The sequence below is a fragment of the Ambystoma mexicanum genome, chromosome 14, assembly GCF_040938575.1.
Source record: "Ambystoma mexicanum isolate Mex_15411 chromosome 14, UKY_AmexF1_1, whole genome shotgun sequence".
Taxonomy (NCBI): Eukaryota; Metazoa; Chordata; class Amphibia; order Caudata; family Ambystomatidae; genus Ambystoma; species Ambystoma mexicanum.
Genome location: NC_090940.1, coordinates 45,410,288 through 45,434,881, shown reverse-complemented (window position 1 = coordinate 45,434,881; position 24,594 = coordinate 45,410,288). Strand labels below are relative to the sequence as shown.

General features: G+C 46.4%; 1 protein-coding gene across 2 annotated transcripts in view; it reads left to right on the top strand.

The window, feature by feature from the left end:
* The window catches only part of G2E3 (G2/M-phase specific E3 ubiquitin protein ligase), a 950,771-nt gene that overhangs the window by 619,174 nt on the left and 307,003 nt on the right, over window positions 1-24,594 (top strand). For both annotated transcript variants that reach the window (XM_069638501.1, XM_069638502.1), the window contains exon 10: window positions 16,467-16,591. In XM_069638501.1, the coding sequence (XP_069494602.1) occupies window positions 16,467-16,591 (125 nt within the window). The remainder of the gene's footprint in view (window positions 1-16,466; window positions 16,592-24,594) is intronic.

The window sequence follows — 24,594 nt, the reverse complement described above, 5'->3', positions numbered from 1 at the left end:
TTGGCTCAGGAGATTCTCCTGGAGATCTTCACCCTTTGGGGGACCCCTCAAGTGGATCTCTTCGCCTCCAGTGTCAACCGGAAGTGCAAAAGCTTCTGCTCGTGGGAATTTCCTCCAAAAGGAGCCTTAGGAGACGCGTATGTGGTGGAGTGGTCCTTCCCACTGCTGTACGTGTTTCCTCCAGTGCCCGTCATCCCGCAAGTGCTGCGGAGGTTCGGTTCCTGGGTGATCCTCATTGCTCCGGCATGGGCCCGGGGGACGTGGTACCCGGACCTTCTCGACTTGTCAGTCTGCCCTCCACGTAGTCTTCCCTACCGATACGATCTGCTCTCACAGGAGGGGGGTGGTCAGGTTTTCCATCCAGAGGTCAGATCCCTCAACCTTCATGCTTGGCTTCTGAAAGGTTGAGGTATACGGATTGGGACCTCCCTGAAGACGTGATGGAGGTGTTGCTTTCGGCCAGACTGCCGGCAACAAAGTCCCTATACCGTTGTTGATGGAGAAAGTTCTGACTGGTGCAGGGTTAAGAATGTGGATCCTTTTTCATGTGACATTCCTGTGGTTCTGTCTTTTTTGGTTTCTTTGGCCCACAGGGGCCTGCAAGTGGGTACCATTAAAGGTTACCTGGCGGCGCTGTCTATATTTAAGCGCTCGTCTGAGGAGTGTTCTCATTTTAAAATCCCTTTAATTTCTCAGTTTCTGAGAGGGCTCACTAATGTGTTCCCTCCGTCACCTTTACAGGTGCCCGGTTGGGATCTGAACCTTCTTCTCAGGTTTCTAATGGGTGCTCCATTTGAGCCTTTGCATTCTTGTCCTTTGAGACTGTTAACCCTTAAAACTGTGTTTATAGTTGCGGTCACTTCCGCTCGCAGAGTGAGTGCGTTACAGGCACTTTCAGTTAAGCCACCCTTGACTGTGTTTCATAAGGACAGGGTTGTCCTTAGAGTTCGTCCTTCCTTGCTTTCGAAGGTGGTGTCGGAATTTCATTTAAGCCAGAAGGTTATTCTTCTGACATTGTATCCTCCTCCACATCCTGGTAAGGAAGAGGAGAGGATCCATAGGCTGGCTCCTAGGAGAGCTTTAAGCTTCTACATTTCACGCATGTCCCGGGTCAGTGTGGACGATCAACTCTTTATTGGTTAAGCTGGAAGGAGTTTGGGACAAGCTGTTACTAAGCAGACTGTCTGATGGATTATCTTGTCAATTTCTGAATGTTACCGCTTGGCAGGTAAGGACCCTCCGGTAGGCTTACGGGCCCATTCTACCAGGGGTATGGCTGCCTCTACTGCCCTGCAGAGGGGTGTTCCCATTCGTAACATCTGTGATGCAGCCACCTGGGCTTCGGTCCATACGTTTATACGTCACTACTCCCTCGATTCTATCCGGGGGCAGGATCTGGCCTTTGGCAAGGCGGTCCTTTACTCTGCAATTTGATTGGGCATTCTAAATTTGTATATTCTAAATTCTTTTCCCTCCTCCTTAAGTTGGTACTGCTTTGGGAGTCTCATAGATATGGAATACGTCGGAGGACCCAATCCCTTCGAAGAACAAGTTACTCTTACCTGGTAACGTTCTTTCGATGGGATGGTCTGACGTATTCCATATCGCTCACTCCCTACCCCGCTACAGAATGTCTTGTGCTATTGCAGCTTACGTTTCCGCAAAGCTTTCTGTGGTCATACTGGCAGAATATTGGTGCCACACGTTCTGGGAAAAAACTACAACTGAGGCTATGGGCGTCGTGCGTCCTACTTATAACATCTGGTGCCGTCGGAGGTCCTCGAGGATGGCGTATCGATGTCATTGACGCAGGATGCAGACGCCGAAAGATTTTCCGAAGCAACACAGCTGTGGTGATTACTGTCATAGATATGGAATACGTCGTCGGACGATCCCATCGAAAGAATGTTAGCAGGTAAGAGAGTAACTTGTTCGTCTCTTCTGCATGGTTTTAACAAATTGACAAGAAAAGTAGGATGCACCTTCAACCCAGAGGCAATCTTCAGCTTCACGGTAACTGGAGAATAGACCTGCTCAATCTCAAATGGTCCAATGAAACGAGGACTAAATTTGTTCTTCGCTTTCAGAGCTAAATTTTTAGTAGATAACCACACCTTGTCACCCACCTGATATCTAGGAGCCTCCCTGCATTTTCTATCAGCACATTTCTTGTACCAACTTACTTGCCTTCAAAGGCCGCATTGCCTTCTCCAAATGTTGTCCCATGGTTCTCAACCTACACTCCACATCTGGAACCTCTACCTCCTCCTCAAGCACCACTCCCCTCCGAAAACGTGGATGAAAACCCTGATTTACAAAAAATTGAGACATTGAAGTTGAGTCCTTTACAGTATTGTTATAGCAGAATTCTGCCAACCACAGCAACTCCACCCAACCTTGATCTGAACCCAAATAGCATTGAATGTACTTATCCAACTCCTGGTTCACTCTTTCTGTTTGACCATTACCCTCTGGATGATAACTAGTAGCGAAATGAATGTCAATTCCCAACTCCTTACAAAAGCCTTGCCAAAATTGCGAGACATTGTACTCCCCAATCTGAAATCACCTGACTCTGCAACCTGTGAAGCTTCACTAAATTCTGCAAAAAAGCCTGAGTCAGGGACTTTGCTGTGGCGTCCCCCTTAATGGGAATAAAATGCCCAGGCTTGGAGAAAAACGTCTACCACTACCAAAATTGTCAAACATCCCTTGTCAGATGGTAATTCCACAATGTAATCCATGGATGCAGTATGCCAAGGACGTGCAGAATTGGAAGAGGTAAGCCCTGAGGCGAAAGGGTGAGGTGATTCCTGTTTAGCTGTGGCGAATTGACCTGCAGTAGAGGAGAAGGAGAAGAGTGAAGTCTCCCTGCTTCTACCTGTTATTCACCTCAAGGTGCGTGTGCCTTTAAGGATTGTCTGGCGACTGACTACTTAAGGCCACCTTGGACGCCCTTGCGGCGTAAGCCCTGAGGCCAAAGGGCGAGGTGATTCCTGTTTGGCTGTTTGGCGATTGGCAGTGGCAAGGTGAGGTTCTTCCACCAAACTACAAACTCCTACAGAGCCCGATATGATCGCCGGCAACACAATCCTCCTATCCCCACGGACTCGAGCGCAAACAAAGCGCTGTGCCAGGAACGAGGACGCTATGGCAGAGAGATCGAGACAATCCCAGGCTAGTCACTATTACTCTTGTGCCTCGGAATCTGAAGAAAGATCTACTCAGGTACTTGATTATAATGACATTATAACTGCTGCTGGCACGAATTATACCGCTGTTCGTGAAATGGCTCCTGAAATTGCTATTGATTTACAAGTCTTTCACGAGACAAATACTGACTTATGCGCAGAAAACATTGCACTTCCTTCACGGATTGATGCTGTGCTTGTACCGAGTGCATCGCAGCGGCTGGCGGGGCTTGACTCTGGCCTCCAGGAGGGGCGGGGTGACTTCCTGACGAGTGGAGCCGTGCCGGAGCGCCTGTGCGCCTTGGCTGCACGGGCTGTTGAACATGTCGGCGGGAGCGATGTACCCGTGGCGGCCGGCTTGGTGGGAGTGGCTCATGCGGCTCGCCCGACAGTTGTGCTTCCTGGTTTGCGAGGCGGCCGGGGGGCCTGCGACGCTTGTAGCCGTGCGTGAGCTCCGCAGTTTGATTACTGACTGCGTCCCACCGTGGGTCTGCAGTTTCGAGGTGACTCGCCTAGCTGGTGAGGAGGCTGTGCTTGCAGTTGGGGGACGTCCCCTTGGATTCCGGCTGCTCAAGCGGGGCTGCTGTGGTGCCGCCATTGCCGGTTCCATTAGTCCTTGCTGCTTCGAGTGAACAGCTTACTCAGGTGGAAACGTTCGGTACTGCACCCTTGTCGGATGACCATATTCCTGCGTGTATAGTCGCACACGCCTTTCCCAATACTGCCTCTATAGTACTCTGTTCTGCCGTGATGCAGAACCCCGCACAGACATCAGTAGCCAGTTCAGAGTGGAGAAATTCTTTGGATGTGGTAAATGGGGTGTTACAGAACCTGCTCCAAATAAATAAAGCACGTACTCCAAACCACCTACCGAAACCAATTTTAGAAAACGAGGGTGGCACCAGAATGTCCTTAAAGAGAAACAACAGACTTTCGAACTCTAACGAGGATATCTGGCCATGGGTCACATATAAACGCCCGAGACTAAGTGAAGGGCATTCTAATCAAGAGGTGACTCAGACCTCTCCGTCAACTGTGCTTGACTCTCAAAGATTTTCCAGCAATCGGAACATTCATGTTTTAAATCAAAACGATGCATTAAACACATCTGACTTGAGACCCAGTGCTGTTTCAGTCTCTGATGATTCTTCAACATCAGACGCTTCATTTGTGGATCGTCCTTTCCCAAAAGTAAGGAGGTCTAACATGGCTATGCTTCAACAAAAACAATTTACCAAAGACTCAACTCATAGTCTACGGGCTCCAAAATCTACATGTGACCACGTGCCATTCAATGAATTACAAGCTCTGTTAACCTCTTCAATGGCTATCTCAATGGTGCCGTTCACAAAACTGAGTCCATTTATGACAGTTCTAGGGATCTAACAACCCTGGAGGCATTAATGAATTCTAAATTGATACATCTGGAAGAATCGCAGTCAAGACAATTTAACAAGTGATCCAATATGTAGAGATGGGGAAAGCACCCAATACCGGTCTTACCTTAAAGGCACCTGAGAACAAGACTACGATTGTTCCATCACCTACACTAATAGAAAAGGAAGTCATTCAGATCGATGCCTTGCAGGATAGTTTGGAGGCATTATTGGACCTATCCATGTACAATGACCCAGAATACGAGGATAGTGAGAAGCAGCCCATCAGGTCTGCAGTGAAGGCTGCATTAGACAGTCCCAAACCACAGGAACCACTGAGAAAGGTTACACTTACCTTGCCAGTTGACAGTGGGGCTGCGCTACCTAGGAAAACCGCGCTCACTTCCTCAGACGGGCTGATTGATGACAGAGATGTAATTAACAGCGAAAGAACATGCGCAATTGTTGAAAACGCTATTGACGTGGCAAACGACACTTTGCCGTTAAGCCACGTGTATCACACCCTAGAAAAAGGGCCCTATTAAGGGCTAATCTACAGAGATCTAGCTTGCCTATTACAAAGCCTGACCAACTGTCATCTGTTGGGGTAAGTGCTGGTCATGAGTAGTCTTATAGTAATGATTTAATACCATCACTAAAACGTACACCACATGGGACCAAGGACAAATCTGCTAGAGATTTGATAATTCCACTGTTACAACAAAGTCTCAGAAAAACAAAATTCATGAAATCAATATCCCTGTATCAAAGATCTTGATTGAGAGAATTGACTCTTGGGATAATCTGATCTTGAACCGCATAAACGTGATAAAACTTCTACACCACATTCCCCAATTACGAGCATTGAGTTCTCAGGACGTAAAAATTGTAGAGTTCCCTGATGAAAAACGGAACGATAAGGTGATTTTGCATCTAGCATCAAACATAATTGCAGGAGCAATCTTAGAGGCCGCAGACGCCTTATTCTCACACGTCATGGGATCTACGTCACCTGATCGATCCTCTCACACGAGGGAAGGAACGTCCGACTCAATCATTCAGAATGAGCACTTTGATAATTAGAAGGCAGTTGACGAGCAGAGATTTGTTCCTCAGAAACCACATGGCATCTTAAAACTTGGGTTGCCGAAGATCTCGTTTTCTGAAACCCATCTCGATGCCTTGAGTAGTAAAATGGACATCATTAGAATCACCATAAATGGAAGAATCAATTGCGAGACTGCTGTGAACACTCCTTCAAGCAGCCCGATTATTAAGGATCAAATGGACAATTGGAACTGGCTCGCAAAATCCTTAAACAAAAATAGATTAAGTTGACGCCAGATGGAGGAACGCAATCCATCATGCACATTTATATGATGGAACACAAGATGATTTGTACATCTGCTTAATTCAAACTGGCTGCAGGGAATCCAGGTAGCTTGCTTTCTAGAGACATGGATGAGTACCCTACCTGTGGTCTCTGAATTCGAAGGGGCCCTCAATCCTGCCATTACACTAGAAAAGGTTTGTCCTATGGCAGGGTTGGTGACTCTCATTAGGCGATCCTCGGGCTACTATCTTTTAAAATCGACAAACTACTCTTCTTAGATCAGGTGTCTGATATTGGGAAACACCATAAAATAAAGGCTTGCTTGGATCGCATATATATATTATAAATATATATTGGAACCACGAGAGGGCGGACTCATCTTCCTTCATAGATCAAATCTCGACAATTATTGACGACTTGCTGGAATCTACACGGCCAATAAACTTAATAATTTGTGGTGACATTAACATAGACTTCTTTAAACCGCTAAAAACACATAAAGCAAGCCTTGCAAAAGAATGGCTGGAAGAACTAAAAGCTCGGGACTTAACGATGCTAAATGGATGTACTCGTGGAGATATTCCACCTGGTTCAACGTGGCAACGAGGTGAGCTAACATCCACTATTGACTATGTTTGCATCGGATGCCTTCCACTCCCAAGTCAAATCTTTAAAGGTGGTCCACATGCTTAGCAGCGACCATGACATGCTAAAAATGGAGTTCTCAACTGCTAGTAATAAGCCTGGTCTAGAGTGGCAACCACAGGTGTTGGTGGAATCCAGTAGAATCAGATTGCGGCTGAACACAAACAGTCGCGCACTTATCAGAGCAATTTCAGAGATGGCATAACAGTGGAATATACACTGCTACTATCTGTGTTTAAAGCAGAAAACCTAGGGCTCAAAAATGTGTCATTCAAAAACACCCATTGCTTCGACCTAGAGGTGATGAAGAGGAAGCATCTGCGTTCAACGATCCGTAAAAATAAAATGCTCCCAAGCCATAAAATAAATAGCGGAAAATCAGCTGGCGAAACAAAACTACAAAAACTGCCTAAAAGGCCACAGGCACCTACTGGTACAACAAGACTCAGAGAAGATGCTGATGTGCTTAAACAAAAATAGTGGAGATTTTATGCGCATTATTAACAATCTCGAAGCACCTCAAACGGCACCCCAAGCTTGCATGGTGACGGAAGCTGAATGGCAGACGCATTATGAAACTCTTTATAGCAGACCGAACGTCACCCCAGCTCTATCTACCCTATTGGAATTATCTTGGGACACACAATCTTCAAAAGAAGATATTATGGCCATAATAAAAAAAGCAAACAATTCCAGGTCCCCCGGACCAGATGGTCTAACGAACTTCACAATCAAGCAACATCCTGAAATCTGGGCAGATGTGTGTCTGGAGTTGTTCGAAAGGATAAGAGTACAACCGCAGACTCCTAGGTCCTGGAATTCGGCTATAATTGTGCCTATTTTTAAGAAGGGAAACAGAGCCTGCCCTACAAACTACCGTCCGGTGGCACTGCTAATGTTCTCTGTAAAATCTACGCTACAGTGCTACAAAGAAAACTGATTAAATGGTCGAAAAAGGCTAATAGGGTAGACAGAAGACAAGCAGGGTTTGTCAAATATGTTGGATGTTCATTGAATTTACTTATTCTGAACTTGTTGAAGATGGAGGCCTTATGTACCAACACTAAAGTTAATCTTGCCTTTATCGATTTCTCCCATGCATTTGACACCATTAACCGCGAAATGCTGTGGAATAAGCTGCGACTATGGGGCGGACCACCTGGCTTGGTAAATGCAATTAAAGTTCTACACACAGATGCATCGATTCGTATCCGACTAGACCAAGCAGGAACGCTGTCCAAAGAAATCAAGACGTATAAAGGAGTGAAGCAGGGTTGCCCTTTGGCTGCCGCTATATTTAGCCTTTTTATATCTGACGTTGGAGATGCCATAAACTCTGTGCGATCTTTTCCTCCCAAACTCCATATGGCGCATATTAGCTGGCTGTTATACGCTGATGATTTGATTGTACTAGATATAACAGCTATTGGCCTACAGAGAAAGCTAGAGGCAGTACACAAATACGTGACCATGAATCAATTGGAGATTAATACCTCCAAATGCGAGATCGTGGTGCTCAACAACTTGAGAACAGCTCGAAACAAAACCAAAAGCAAAATTAAATGGAAGCTGGGCCACGATTAGATAGGCTTGTCAAGCAATGTGAAATATCTAGGCATGCGGTTAAGCTCTAACATAAATGATGGCCCATGGATCATTGAAATCAGGAGGAAATGTCATCAACTTGCCAACCAAGCGTTGCTTTGAAACAAAAAAATTTGGAAGGTTTTCGCTAATTCCAGTTCGAAACTTTTACCAACAAAAGGTTTCTCCAATCCTAACGTACGGAGCTGAAAATGTGCTGGGATGTCCCGATACCTTATGGGCAACACTGGAGAACACGTTCTGGTCCAAAGCATTGAGTCTGCCAAAGGGGGTTGTCCACGGCATGTATAAAATACGAATTGGCACTAACCTCATTGCATGGTAGAATTTGTTGGAATCTCTTGTCTTTATTTCGTAAAGCACAGAAACGCGAGAACATTCCGCAGTTTCAGATCCTACATCACATATCTTCCGAGGGTCATACCATGGTTGCAATGTGGGCCAAGCGCTGTGAAGACCTCCTCGTGGAATTCGATATTACCATGGAAACATTGCATGACAATCCGGATGCTGCAAAGTAAAAAATCTGGCATGCTGACTGGGCGGCGACATGCGCTCAAAGATCTGACAAGACATTGATGGCTGATGTACCGACTGAAGCGAGAGCATTTAATGTTCTACAAAGATACCTAGGCCTGTTTCCGAGTGCAAACGCAAGGAGAGTGTTCATGCTGTTCAGACTGAACGCCTTCAAAACTAAAGAGCGGCTCAAAGTATAGGATCGTAATGCATCCTTAGATACAGCATGTAGGCTATGTGTACGTGAGGTGGAGACCCTCAAACATTTGGTATTGTTCTGTAGTAAATTGAGAGACGTGCGATCAATCCATCTGGGCTCATGGGCCGAGGACCATCCTTCACTATGCGCCGACGAATGGTGGGAGAAAATGTTAAACGGGATCGACATGAAGATGATAGTCCCACTCACATCTTTCTTAACCGTGATTGAGAACTTGTTGAAACCGGACTTACTTCAATCTTAATTACTGGGTTGTTAGAAAGATGTAACGGTTAATTTGGGTTTTGGCAGGATTGGGTTTAATCAATGAATTATGTGCAGGAATTGATGCTTGTAACAAAAAGGTTTGTTTTTTAAAACCAATAAAAATATTTTTAAAAAATAAGAGGCACAAGTAAACCTGCAGCTCTGATCCGACTTGGCTCAAATACTTATCTCACAAGTTCTGACATAATTTTCAGTGTCTTCATGCATCTATTCCCACCAGAATTCTCTCTGTAGCAATTCCAACGTCTTCTTAACACCCCGGTGTCCAGCCAATGGCAAATCATGACAAGCCTTCAACGTCTCCTCCCATAACTCTTCAGAAGGTAGAAACAATCTTGCATCCACTTAAGGTAATCCTTCCTTAATTCTTCGCACAGGATCTTCGGCGTCCCATTCCTCCAATTGCTTCTTTGATAATAGTTGCTGAATTTGTTTCCGAAAATCAATTCCCTTGTGCACCTCACCCACAATAAAATTCTTCTCAGACAACGATACAGGAGTGTTAACATCTGTCTTCAAACTTCCTGGGAAAGATCGAGATAAGGCATCTGCTTTCCCATTCTGACGTCCAGGCTTAAACGTAATTACAAAATCGAATTCTGCATAAAATGACCAACAAAGCTGTCTTGGTGTTAGAGTCTTGGCTGAGCGAAGAAAAATCAAATTCCTGTGATCAGTCAAAACCGTGACTCGATGACGTCCACCTAAGAGTGCCTCCATTCCTCAAATGCTGACTTGATGCCCAAAAGTTCTTTATCAGAGATCATATAATTTCTTTCAGCCGGTGAAAACTTCTTTGAAAAGAACCCCACTGGATGAATCTGTCCCGTTACTGGATGATGTTGAGATAAAACAGCACCCATTGCACAATCAAAGGCATCGGCTTCCACAAAGAAAGGTTGATCAACATCTGGATCTAACAGAATTGGCCCCGTAATAAACCTTTCCTTCATAAATTGAAAAGCTTCTTCAGCTTCTTCATTCCAAACAAACTTCACTCCTTTCTTCAGCAATTTAGTAATTGGGGAAACCACTTGTGAAAAATTCAGGATAAATCTACGATAAAAATTCACAAATCCTATGAAACTCTGTATATCTTTCTCAGAGACCGGCTGTGGCCAATCTCTCACTGCCTTTACTTTACTGGAATCTATCTCAAAACCTTCAAGAGACATCACAAAACCCAAAAATTCCACATGATCCATGTGAAATTGGCTCTTCTCCAACTTGGCGAATAGATGGTTCTCATGCAACTTCACCAAAACTTTCTTAACATGCGCCACATGCTGCTTTTGTTCCTTCGAGAAAATCAAGATGTCAATATACCCTACCAAAAATATATCCAAAAACTTGTGAAGAACCTGATTGATAAAAAATTGGAAGGTGGCTGGAGCGTTGCATAGACCAAACGGCATAACTTGATACTCAAAAAGTCAGTAACTATTTCTAAATGCAGTCTTCAACTCATCACCTTCTCTAACTCGAACCAGATAAGCCCCTCTAAGGTCCAACTTTGTGAAGATCTTGGCTCCCTGAATCCGATCCAACATTAGCGATATTAAAGGTTAACGATTCTTGAATGTAATCTTATTCAATGCTCTGTAGTCGATACTAGTCCTAAGAGTCTTATCTTTCTTGGGGACGAGAAACAAGGATGAAGCTGCTGGTGACTGCAAATGTCGAATAAAACCTTCAGCAAGATTCTCTTCTTCTTTTAAGAACTCCTTCTCAGTAAGAGCATAAATTCTTCCACAAGGAATTGGTGCTCCATCTTTAAGATCTATTTTACAGTCAAATAGCCGATCAGGTAACTCATTTGCTTCTTTTTTATCGAACATGTCCTGAAACTCCTGATAACACTCAGGCAGAACTCCAGCCACAGCCCCTACAACATGCTCCTTCACCACCCCTGCTGCTAAACAAACTCTTTGCAACTTACATTTCCTCCTGACCCTCCTCCTAAACCTCCACCAAACATTGTTCTCTACAATACTCTGATTTAAATTCCACAGTTCTTTTCCCCCAATCAATTATGGGATTATGTAACGATAACCATAGCATGCCTAAAATTATCTAACTGTGGTGCATCAATGAGTTCAAAAACGATTTCCTCACTATGTTCTTCCCCAATCTTCATTTTCGGTTGATCTGTCATTTGCGTCATCAACCCAGAGACAAGCTGTGTTCCATCAACTTCCCGTATCTTCTCAGGGACGCCTTTTTGAACTACTGGAATACCCAACCTGCCAGCTAACCCAATATCGATAAAATTCCCAGTTGCCCCCGAGTCAATTACACACCGACCACCACACCTAAGCTTACCTTCCCAAGTAAAGGATACGTTTAATGTTATGTGTGGAATTGCTCTCTGGATTGTGTTTGCCACCGGTTGTCCTCTTCCAGCAAGTGGTTGAAAACGTCTGTGGTGCGTGTGCATCTTCCTACAAAATGAGTACTGTCACCACAATAAAGGCAGATTTTCCTTTCGTCTCCTGTCTTTTTCATCCTTGGTCAAAGGTGGCCTAACTTGACCATCCCGCACCGAACCCTTAACCTCCTTCACCAATTGATCTGTTCTGGGACGCTCACTCCTAAACCAGACCCTATTCTCAGAAAAACATCTTCGCTTTTCTGACGTTCTCTCACTCAACCTCACATCCAATTTCGTTACCAAAGAAATAGTCTTCACAAGAGGTTGGTCTCTCGATAATAGTAGACAAGGCGTCCTTTAACTCCTCACGCAGACCCCTTTAAAAGATAGGTCTTTTTTCTTCAGGCCAACCACTCTCTAAAATCAACCCCCTAAACTGGGTAATATAAGCCACCAGTTCACAACTCCCTTGGCGCAGCTCTAATAACTTGCCATCAAGACTTTGTGAAAGTGTTCTTCTGTCGAACATTCTTCCAAATGCTGCCTTAAAATCCAACCAACAATGTAATTCAGTAGCCTCCCCCCCCTCAACCAAGGGTACTGACCAAGCTGCAGGTTCCCCCGTAAGATAAGAAATTAAAAATGCTACCGTGGATGTCTCCATGGGAAACGAGTCTGGCCTGCACATATAGTGCAACTCTCATTGCATTAAAGATTTTAATTTTCTGAAATCCCCTCCAAATCTTTCCGGAGGTGCTAAAGGGGTAGTAACCATTGTTAAACCTGAAAGAATGTGATCTCCCCTACCTCTCTGCTCTTTGTCTGCTAAACCCCTAGACTCCTTTACATCCCTACCATCAGGGTTGTTGGGGAGAATTCTCATTTTATGGCCAATTTCCCTTACCTATAGAGTCCCCCGGCAGCTTTGCTGGATTTGAAGGGTTTGTTTCTTTTTACCTGCTAAGAGTGAGACTCTCTTTCCCCACTCTTAGGCATTTTTGCTGTGTTTTCTAGGCTATTTTTCTGTTTGATGCCTATGGGATCTCTCTCAACCCCATAGGAACCATCTTTATCCACATGTGTTGCACAGCACCCTCAGTGCAGAGACGGGGGTGTCATAGCGACCCCCAAACATAGACTCCATACCCTGGGACTGACTACTGTCTCCCAGGGCATGTAAAGTCCCGATTGACTTTACTAGTCAAATCCTATGAACTAAACCAGTACAACCCATCTTACTATGGAAGTACTGGAAGGGGTTAATAGTTTTTCCCCTATGCTCATTTTCGAGAGGGTACCATACAGTCCCTCTCAAGTTTCTGGCTGGTGGCAGTGGTTACTACCACAAATATTCGACCACGAATTTTTCCCTATGGGATTTTCCCATTGTTCGAGGCTACCACTTTTTCTGACAGCCTCTAATATACCGCCGGTTTATTCTTATGTTAACTTTACTCAGGTAGGTTTTATTTGCCAGAACTTTAATATAACTTCTTTCTTGTGCCTTCTTTCTCGTGCCATTCTCTAAACTCCTAACCCAGGTCGGGGATCCTTTGTTTGGCGGGCTTCCACCAAGAAGCCCTCCTTTCGGCGACACTGAGTCTGGGGTGGGTCCGTTGTGTGGGAGGGGTAGTAGGACCCCTGGACAGGGTTGCCTCCGCAACCCATGTCGCACTCTATCCCGATAGGCTGGAGAATCTACCGCCAAGATGACCACTCCACTGTGTGAGTGACAGCTAGGCTGTATGAATGGGGCTCATTTTGCATAAAAGCAGGGTCCTGAGGACTGGAAGAGCAAGAAGTTGCCACTGGAACTAAGAAGCCGAAGAGGAGAGCAGCCAAAGACATCTGCAACGACTGAACCACCGGTGAAGCCCTGCTGCAACGTCTCGCCACTTTTCTCCACATGACGAGAGAAGATCTTCACCTGCAAGAGCCTTCTTCCCTTGAGCTGGTGGGGCCAACCAGTTTGCCAATTGCCTTCCCAGACCTGCCTTGGTCGAGTCTCCCGTACCCTGTACCCGGAGGTCAGATAGCCAGACACCAGTCCACCCGGACTGCGACTTAAAGGAGCTTACCTTTTATTCGTCGGGCAGCACCGCGGCTGGTTTCTTCCCTGGGTAGTGCAGTAACTCGAACCTTCCTCCACGACGAGAGCCTCTCTTCCTCTGCTGGATCACCCAAACTGCAGGAACTACCAGGAACAACTGCCACCGCAGGAGCCACTTCTTCATTTAAAGGTACATTGTTCCTCCAGGCCGCCCTTTCTTTACAGTAGCACTAAAGGTGTTTTAAATCCTTTACCTAACTGTTGGGTCGGCCGCCCCCTATCTCTTAACATTGTCTCGTCAACTTCTGCAACCACATTTTCAATTTCGTTAACCAAAGACTTGACTGCAGCTACAAGAACATTTTGCTCCTGGGCCCTTGCCCTATACCACTGACTCTGGCACAGGCCTACTGACTCTGATCACATTTGTTAGATCTGCTTTCTTTAGATTGATTCTCACTGTGAACTGTTGGTGCACTTACTACTTCTAACTACCCTTTTCTTCCCCTTGCTAAACCTTGTGAAATGCCATTTTGCTCAGTTTTCATTTAAGTATTGATTATACTGATGCACTCCCTTGCTTAAACTGGTTAGAAAAATGATTGGAAGTGTTGCTAGGGTGTGTAAGAAGTTCCTATATAACTTGTGCTTTCCCTCCCTTGTGAGGAATTGTTAGAGGATCTCTTGTGTGTAGTTGTCACTGTGCCGTTTTGCTCAGTTTTTCACTCTGGTTCACTTGGTGTACAATTTAACTTGGGAGTGTGTATATTTTTCCTTTGACTTAACTTGCTTCATGACTGTGATACGTGTTTTATTAGAAGTGTATAAAATATGTATCTGCTTTTTAAATACAAAGCTTTGGTCAGTGCTTCCTTGTTCCATACCATAGCCTAATGGGCCTATTGTGTAAACCCTGAATACTCATCTCCCTCTTGAGATAAGTCTGATAGCTCAGCCACAGCTACCAACTAAATCTTTGTGGTACAGACTAATACCAAAGGGGATTTATTGCTCTCACCTGTAGTCCTAATCTGGTGTAGTGCTCCCTAAGGGAACTGCACTGGATTCTGCCCAACAAGGGTACAACATTGGCAGTCCCTCTTCAATGCCCAAACTCAAACCAGAGGGTCCTGCTGAATCTCCTTTTTTTACCTGACTGCTTAGTTCCTCCATCTTAACTCCCAAGGATAAGGTTTCCTTCCTAGCCTCCCTCAGTTATTCTTTTACTTCCAATAATATCTTTCCCAAAGTGGCCAAACTCAACCCAGACTCTGGATCCAGCTTCACTCAGGCAGGATCAAATTCGTGGGCCTTTCATTCTGTCAAGATGTAACTGTAGGATCCAGCAGGAGTGAAGCTAACCCACCAGACCCTTAAACCTGCCAGCCCAAATATCCTGAAACTTTAAAACTATTGGACAGACCAACCCAAAGGGCAAGGGGAATGGAGAAAAAAATAAACTCTATCTTCTACTGCTTATTTGGCCTCGTCAGTAGATGTCCTGTAGCCTAAACTTTATTGCTTTTAGGCTGCTCTGGTGAAACTCTTGAGCTGACTGAACTGCTGTAAAAATTATTTTTTTTTCTCTCTACTTGCTCTATGCTGAAATCTCCTTGTGTCTTCCTCACAGATGACCTTCAATTGAATTGCCCAAAAGATATTACTTTGCTAGGATATTCAATGTACCTCACATGGCAGCAGTGAAGTCTCTTTTCCTTATTCTCAATTACTGCTGATCTTTCAAAAATTAATTTTCTCTGCTTCCTTCCAAAAATCCAAAATGTGAAATGGCTTTTCAATGAATACAGTCTGAAGTCTTATAAAAACCCTTTTCGCAAAGCGCAACAAATAAAAAAAGGTAGTATCCAAAATGGCTGCAACGCACGTGCTACGTCATTTTCTCTAATAGCGCATTAACATGAATCCTTCGGCTCGCGCGTCTGCCTCCAGAACAAAACCCCGAAGCTATGCTAGGACTTTTTATTGTTAATAACTTTTAAAAAGTGATGATTTACTTTACGTCTGCTCGCCCAGTTAGTAAATGTTAACTTGAAAACATTACAAGCGCAACAAAAATGTAAAACACATGCTTCTACTTTTTACTGCTCCTCCCACTGAATAGTGATTCTTCCACAAACTACTGAGAACTCTTCTAAAGGTCATTTAAAACGGTCTCTCACAAAGGAAATGATTCAGTAGAAAAAACAGTTCTTCTCAAGACTTAGTAAATCTTCTTTTAAAAAACATAGCACACTTAGCTTAATCTGTCTTCAGAGGTCACTGTAGATCTGCTTACTCTGCCACTCAAGTTTCTTCAGAAAACGTCTGCTGCTGACTTCTTTATTTTCCTAAACTAGGATTTGGGCTTAAACTTGCAAAAACAAAAGATCTAAGACTTTTAGAAACTTTTAAACTATTTATTAACTGGAGTTAACAATATTATGACCTATTCAGATGAAAACTAAAATGAAAGGCAGTTTAGAATTTCACAGAGGGTTCCAAGTGACAACACAATGTCTGAACCAATCACTGCTGTAATGTCGATCCACCATCTTGGCCAGGGAAAGTTAAGCCTTCATGAATAATAAAGTTAAGGATAACAAACCTAAACTACTACCCAGAGCTCCACTCTCTCAGCTAAACCTAGTACTTAAACACACCTCTGTTTCTCCTACTTCAAAATGAATGCCTGAAACGCCCACATTTCCCAGAACCCCTGAGAATGTGAAGAACATAATATGGAAACCTGACAGAGGGATAGTTAACATAATGGTGCACCTGTTTCATAAGCAGCAGCCTTGGCACTTCAGTAAAGGGCTAAAATGAACTTGATTTTGATTTCTTTAAGAGTTTTTTTGTCTTGTAAATCTTTGCTCTTCTTCCTTGCAGCAAATGGGAAATTGTGCGCTGTCAGTGCTGTGGCTCACGTGGTACTCACCTGGCCTGCTCCTCCATGAAGATCTGGGAGCAGAGTTGGGAGTGTGCAGAGTGCAGGAGTATTATAAGCCGATCAGGTAAGGTGTGCAATGTCAAAAGTCCTGAACTGCAATTCTGCCAAAACTCCCTTCTGCCTTAATTTTCCTTGACCAGTTAAGCGAATGTTCCCTGAGTCCCCAATGGATGGCTCGTCGGAGTTGAAAATGTAATGGATGTGGTACTGCGCTCCTAAGCCTACGTGGCTCAGGATACACTGAATACCCTGTTCTGCCCCATGAGAGCACTCTTCTCCCTGCAAGTGCCCTACTGATCAGTGTTCAGTTGGATTTACAAAATCCGCTCTGTTAGGCGAATATTGGGGTGCCACCCTATTATAATGAACAGGGGAGACACTGAGCCGTTAGTCCAACCCATTCAGGGTAAGGTAGCAGAGCAATAAGGCTTAGTCTCAGCAAGGGTGTAAGTGGTTTAGGGCTACAATGAGTCCACACTGACTAACACCAATAATTCCAGCCAAAGGTGAAGTATAAAATGATATAATAGTTTATTATGCCTTTGAAATGCACTCTAAGCAAGTAAGACTTCTGGTCCAATATCTTCACGCTGTGTTGGGTGGAGGGAGCTGTTGCGCTGCTGCAAAATGGTTGCAGCCTGAGAGTGCTCCGACGGATGACATATTCATCCTGTTTTAATATACTTCTTTCTAAATGTTTGTGCTTATACAATCGCACCTCAAAATCCAGGTCTTGCGCTCTGGGACCGCTGCATCACTGTGACACCCTGAGCGCCCTGTCGAAGCGGGTCAGGCTGCTTGCGCACAAACAACATGATGGGGCAGGGCCTGCGTCCCGCCTGGCATCCAGTTAATATCTGCCCCAGGATCCTGAGGCGGTGAGCAGTATATTGATTGGGAGCACTAGCAGTACAGACCGGCTGCCTCATCTGCTCCATGTTGACGACCGGGCCCAGGCAGGGTGGCCCACCAGGGACGTGCACTACAGTGTTGGCATCCCACAGATAGCAGCCGGCCTCATCACCTGAAGGATATCTCTGACTCCACCTCTGAGGTGTCCATAACAGCGGTGGCCCCTGTGATGTGACTGTCGGGAAGGAGGCCTGGTAGCCTCACCGCAGTGGGGTGTAGTCCCTATCAGGACATCCTAAGCTCATTGAGGCAGCAAGAAGATCCGGACTGCCGTGTGTCCCAACTCACATGAAGGCCGTGATGCATGGTGCGCTTTGGGGGTATACCCCAGTGGCTGCTCAGGCGCAGGGCCAGAGTGAGAGCCTGCTTGTGAGGTTTAGTTCCAAGTGGGGCTAGTGGTGGGCCCCCCACCTGCTACAAGTTGGTACTGAGAGTCTGATGTGCATTGCGCTGAATTACACTACAGTTGCTTGGTCTGGAACGGATCCTCGGTTAACAGGTCCTGGGGGACATAGTCACTGCGCTCGTAGTACTGCTAGGGCAGCAGTGACTGCGTTCTCGCATCACCAGTGGGGCTACCGTGTGGACAGGTGAGGGCACAAGTCTACACAGGGCCTAGGGGAGACTGATTGGGCTGAAGTTGGTCCCCCTTCCTGTGCAAACCTACCTAGATGACTACCTCAGCTGACCCACCTGTGTGGAATCTCGCACTGAGAGCTTACTGGCTCGCACCTCATGGGGGTGATATCAGGCCCCAAGTTGAGCTGGTAATTTATTCTTGTGGTTATGCACCCGAGCAAGGTAGAAGTTTGGAAAGAAGATCCTCAGTACAAACCATGTTTTAGCGTGGTTGCTCGCCAGCATGTAGAGGGTACCTGGGGGCCCCACCAGTATGGACAACCCTAAGAAACAGGCGAAGATGAAACAGTTTGCACCGGCAGATCAGGCGCAACAGGTGTTGGACCCTATCCCAGGCCCTTATTAGTTCAATGCCCAGGCTCTCAACCATACTCCATTTGTCTTAAAAAAAAAATAGCACAGACAGCCTTTCGGCAAAGATAGATGCCCTCACTTGTAAGGAATCAGCGATACAGATCAAAAAGCTGTGCAGCTGCATGTCGGAGGCAGAGCAAATAATCAGCGATGGGGAAGATGGTGGCGGACCTGCAGAAGGAAATGGTGCTCCTCCAACAGATGGATAAGGTGGTCGTGGCAGAGAACGACAATCTTGAGGGTAGATCAAGGAGAAATAATCCGCGTATACTAGGGCTGCTGGAGTGTACTGCATTAGTCAATATGGAAAAATGTGTTGAGAAGTTGCCTCTGGAGACCTTGGAGGACCCGCCAATATCAAATGTTTTTAGTGGAATGAGTGCATTGCTCCCTGGTTTCCAGACCACCGCAGGGTCGCCAGAACATGCCGCTAGAATTTTCAACTCTGCCCAGCTGCGCAGGCTATTTGACGAGGCACCACTTCGGAGTGCTTCAAAGGACATCTATTTATGCGAGTGCACTTTGCGAGAAAGCCAAGGTGGGGGGGGGGTTAGAGGGAAAAGGTCCATTTTTAATCTCCGGGATTGTGCAAGAGGTGTATGGAGCCAGGGAGGTTGTTGAGTTTTGTTGAGAGTCGGGAGGTTAATTGAAAGTGAGAGATCTGACTTAAGAGTATGGTGAATTCTTACATGTTGCAAGTCCTTTTTTCCATGTTTTTCTTTGTGGTGTTGTATGAAGTGGGCAAAGGATTTAATATCTGCATTTAGATGCAGGTATCTGCTTGGCTCCGGAAGGATATGAGCATTATCAATCTCAAATCGAATCACAAATAACAAAAGGCTTTTATTAAAGAAAATGTCAGGATGGTGTAAGGCCTAACTTGCCTTATCGGGACAGATGTGCTACTTAATGCCACCAGAGAGGAGGGTGCTCTGCAATTATTTCTTTTCCCGGACTTTAGCCCACAGGTCCAGGAGCAAAGAAACTTTCCAGGTGGTCAAGAACATCCTCAGGAAGTAGATGTGCTACGTTGTTCCCAGCAAAACCGAGTGGTGCATGAACTGCGCTCCTTCGCATATGTAGCTGTAAGTTCCTGACCAGGAGGCTTACAGCTTCAACAGCGGCACATTAACACAGGAAAGTGAACATTTTGACAAGGTTGTCTGTCACAAGGAGCTAGAGCACCTGCCGATGGCTCCCCGATTCCACAGTAACTGCAGTGGTGGTTGTGTTCTGTTTGAGTTGGTTGGGAGAAAAGGGTGGTGGTAATAGCTGGTATGTTTGCGTTTATGGCGATTGGGTCTGTTCTGATTTATTGGGATACAGCATCTGCAGTGGCACCTATTTTGTTCTACTTGTTTTCACTGAAGTCCCCTAGTCCGCCTGAGAAATGTTGCTCTATCGGTCCCCGGTGGAAATGGGTTATGGCTAAATATCGCTGTGTTGGATAGACTGGCAGGTGAACGAATCACTGATGACCTGGAACATATGCAGGTTCACCAATAATTAAAAAAAAATCAGTTTGATCATGAACCATGTGAAAAAACATCAGGTGAATATATTGTTTCTGCTGGAGACTCATCTGGGTAGGGGCAGCAGGCTCCCCGTGGCCCAGGGAGTGGGTGGTTCATAGGCATGGCTCATCCTTCTCAGGGGGGGGGGGAGTCCCCACAAATATTCACAGGTCTCTTGACTTCTGACTTCATGGCCGAATTGATGACCCAGAGGGGCACATTATTATAATTGCGGCTGAATGTTTTGGGGATGCATGCCCCAAACATTGACTCCCCCGACTTCTTCCAGACATGTGCGAATTCTCCATAAATTCTCGACTTACAAGGTTATCTGGGCTGGAGATTTTGATATGGCTTTGTCATTGGGCTTTGATAGGTCTTCCTCTACCCAGCACGTGCCTCCAAGGGCCGCTGTGAGCTAGGGGTAGGATAGCAACATTTCTGATGCTTGTTAATCTGCTTAGAATCACATGCTGTGCATATGGTCCGACATCCAGTGGTAACCGTGGAGTATTTCATCTTGTCTTTCGGGACCGAAAGGGGACGTCGGCATAGGCATGTCTGTAACACTATCCCTATTGTGATGTGTAGTGTACCCAAAAACCCTCACGCGCCGAGGTCCCTCAGATTGTTTTTTTCCGGCCAGATAACTGGTCGCCCTATAGCGGTGCTCTTACATAAGAAACATAGTTTCTTATACTGACTTGTCGCTTATTCCCCCGTTAAGTCACTTCGGTCACAAGAACAACTTTGCCGAAGACTGCAGGGGATTTGTCTACGGCGGTGGATTTCGACGCCTAAGATCCGGTGGCCGGAGCGTCCACGTGGTCGGGCCCTCTGGCCAACCTTTACAGTGGGGTGGGGTGGCCATATTTTCGGTATGTCTTTCCTCTTTCCCCCTCTTTACCCTTTAGGTCTGGTCATCTTCCCCTTTTGCTATGGAAAGGACTCCTTTTAGGTTGTGCCCTAAGTGTAGGGTCATATATCCTTGGAAGGACGAACACTGGACGTGCAACGCCGGGCTCCCCTTAGATCACGACGAGAAGCGTTGTGCGGCTTGTAAACTCCTTGGGCCTAAGACCCTTAAGGAGCGCCGGGTAAAGCGGTGGGCAGTGTACGGTATTCACGGGTAGAATCACCTTCCCCTACCGCCACACCCGCCGAAAGTGACGGGGGCACCTCCGATGACCAAACATCCGTTGCGGATGTGATAGACCTCGATGCGGACACTTCTAGGTCCGCCACGCCAGTCCCTATCCCTTTAAGGCTTGACTCCGGTCTTACTTCAGGGACAACACCCACAACAGGGCGCACAAGTGCATTTCACTGAGCGCACAACCCCTACACCTATTTCGACGGGTACGTCATAGAAGGTGAAAGCGCCATCAGGGCCGTCAAATTTCGGCGGATTCCTCGGATCGTACAGATCCAAAACGTTCGCCGCATCCGCAGCAACGTGTTGCGACTGGGCATTCAAAAACAAATAAGGGCGCTACCCCTAAATTAGGTTTACACGCCGAAGCGCAGAAATCCGATGCTACGGCAGTCCCGAAGGCTGTGATAGGCCCAAAAATCACGAATAGGCCTCAAGTCGAGAAAACAACCGTCGGCTCTCTATTGCCATGGAAGGCAACAAACCTACCGATAGACCATCGGAACCACTATCTCACTCAGGCTATAATCGAAGACGGCATCGAGAGAATTACTTCGGCTTGTTGGCCTTTTTCCTGTTACGTCAAAAAACACTGGCCAGGCTACGGACAAATCTTTGGATACGCCATGGTTCCCCGATTCTCACGATACCTATGAGGACAGTCAAGGGCTTTTTTCCAACACCCTGAGAGACAATTTCCGGCGCTGTAGGGCGGAAGAGGACTTTTTCCACCCGTAGGCCCTTCTGGGTCCTCTAAATGGACAAGGGAAAAATGTGAAGGGTGTATAGACCGTCTGGAAATAATTATCAGTTTTTCTGAACAGTCTTCCCCAAAAAGGTCTTGCGGAGAGCCTAATCTTCAAGCTACTTCACATTTCCAAGAAGATCAGCCTTCTGTCCCCGTCCAACATGAAGACATCGTCCAGACACTTATAGGGACATTTACGATGAAGAACCTTCCTTTCTACAAAATTACGAAGAGGAACAGGCGGATGCCACGGACAATTGGGAAGAAACCTAGCAAGGGGGAACGGACCCATGGACGCTTCCCATAAAGATCAGGACACTGATGTATTGTGCCTGGATTCCCCTCCGCCCACCCCGGCTCGCCAGGCCTCGCCAGTGGACGACCAGATGGCCTTCAATTCCATGTTAAAGAAGGCAGCTTAGCATTTTCAAATCTCTACTCAAGAGGCAGTGCCTGAGCAGGGGTTTGTAGAGGATATTCTGAAGGGGAAACCACCCTCTAGCCAGGCCATTCACCTCCTTAATTCCATCAAGAGAAGATTGGCTCCCTCCCTGCTATCACCAGCTCAAACCCGGGTAGTGAACCCAAGAGTTGAAAAGTAATTTCGGCCAGCTCCTTCTGACCCACAATACATTAAAGGACACGCCACCCCCGATTCTTTGGTAGTAACTACCACCTGAAAAAGGGCAGGAGTACCCCTTGCCACGGGGGAGGCATCTCTAGTTAGGGAATCCAAGAGGCTGTATGCCTTAGGCAAGCGAGTCACCTTGGCTGCCGCATGTACCACGCGTATAGCAAATAATACGCTGCTGGCGAGTTATGCTCAGTGGAACCTACTTCAGGAAGGCCTGCAGTAGGTCCCAGAACCAGTAAAGTCCAAGCTTCTTTCTCTTGTGGCCGAAGGAAGGAAGGTGACCCAGAATGTGATAAAGAACACTCTGGACACGGCTGAAACAGCAGGCAGGTCTCTGGCCCAAGGGACACTACTCAAAAGGCACGCTTGGCTGCGCGCCTCAGGGTTTAAGCCTGAAACGCAGCCTTGCTCATCAATAAACCGATTGAAGAAGCTCACCTCTTCAGAAAGGCGGTCGATAAGGCCTTCGAAACAGCCAAAATAGAGCATGAGACTCTTAAGTCTCTGGAACAAATAACTCAGACTTTCACCCTCCCTACCCCCCAGAGTGGAAATAACTCTCGGCTGTCCTTTCCAGGGCAGTCCCGTGCAAGTCAGAACTGTCACAGGGAACTTCAATACCGGACAAACATCAGGAAGCCCCGCATACTACCCTCCAAGGGGTCAGCGACGTGGCAAAGCCAGAGGTAGAAGCCCCAATCCTAGAGGAATGACCATCAGATCCAGGTCCCCTCCCATGTCACCCCGGTCGGGGGCACTTAACATCTTTCTTCACGGCATGGGAGGGGATAACTTCAGACCAGTGGGTCATAAAGATGGTCGTCCACGGGTACTGTGTGGAATTCACCAGACCTCCACAATTCAGACCACCATGCTCACGGTGCCTTTCACCAGACCATCTGGAGATCCTGAATCAAGAGGTGGAAGCGCTGCTGGGAAAGGACGCCATAGAAGCCGTCCCTATTCTTCAGGTAAACTAGGGTATTTATTCAGTATACTTCCTTGTACCCAAAAAGGACCTCGCCATGCGCCCTGTTCTAGACCTGCGCCCACCGAACAAGTTCATAAACCTCAGAAATTTTGCATGGTAACGCTACAGGAGGTGATCCCACTGTTGAAACCGGGGGATTACATGGCAACATTGGACATGAAAGATGCATACTTTAATATTTCAATGTTCTCAGCGCATAGGAAATATCTGTTCGTGATGGAGGGACAAGTATTACCAATTCAAGGTACTACCCCAAGGTATCGGTGGGGGGCTCACATGCTTCAGCAGACAGCATATGGAGTGTGATCCCCTCAAGTAGCGTCCAACCGTGTAAATTTACTGGAGCTATTAACGATGTTCAAGGCATTAAAGGCCTTTCCGATGCAACTACAAGGGAAGACAGTGCTGATTCTAACAGACAGCACTACAGCCATGTATTACCTGAACAAACAGGGGGGCACTCACTCTCCACGGCTATCCAAGCTGTCCCAAAACATTTGGATATGGGCTCTCAGACACAAGATGTTTGTTATCCCAACATGTTCCAGGGGAACTCAATATTCTGGCAGACGTGCTCAGCAGAGATTTTCCTCTGCCCAAAGAATACGAATGGCGTCTGCACAAAGACAGTGTCCAACGTCTTCGCAGAATGGGGCCTCCCAGAGATCAACCTGTTCGCAACTCGGGAGAGCGCCCAATGCCAAGACTACGCCTCTAGGTATCCCCAGAACCGCTCCAAGGGGAACGGTCCCTGGATAACATGGTAAGGGAAATTTGTCTACGTTCCACCCCAGTCTTCCGAGTTCCCCCCCCCCCCCCCCCCCCCCCCCAAGTCCCCTTCTCAACAAGATAGTGCACAAGATGCACCAGGAACCAGTTACCATGCTACTGATGACCCCCCATGTGGGCCCGCCAACCCTGGTTCGCTCATCTGATCGAAATGTCCCTCTTCCCACCAGTAAAACTACCCAACCTGTACAACATGTTGTCTCCGGACGGGGGGTGGGGGGGGAAGAGACCCTACACCCATGCCCACAAACTCTGAACTTGGCAGCCTGGCTCCTGAGATCAGAGTTTGGACACCTACAGCTCCCTCAGAGGTGCATGGACATACTCAGGGAA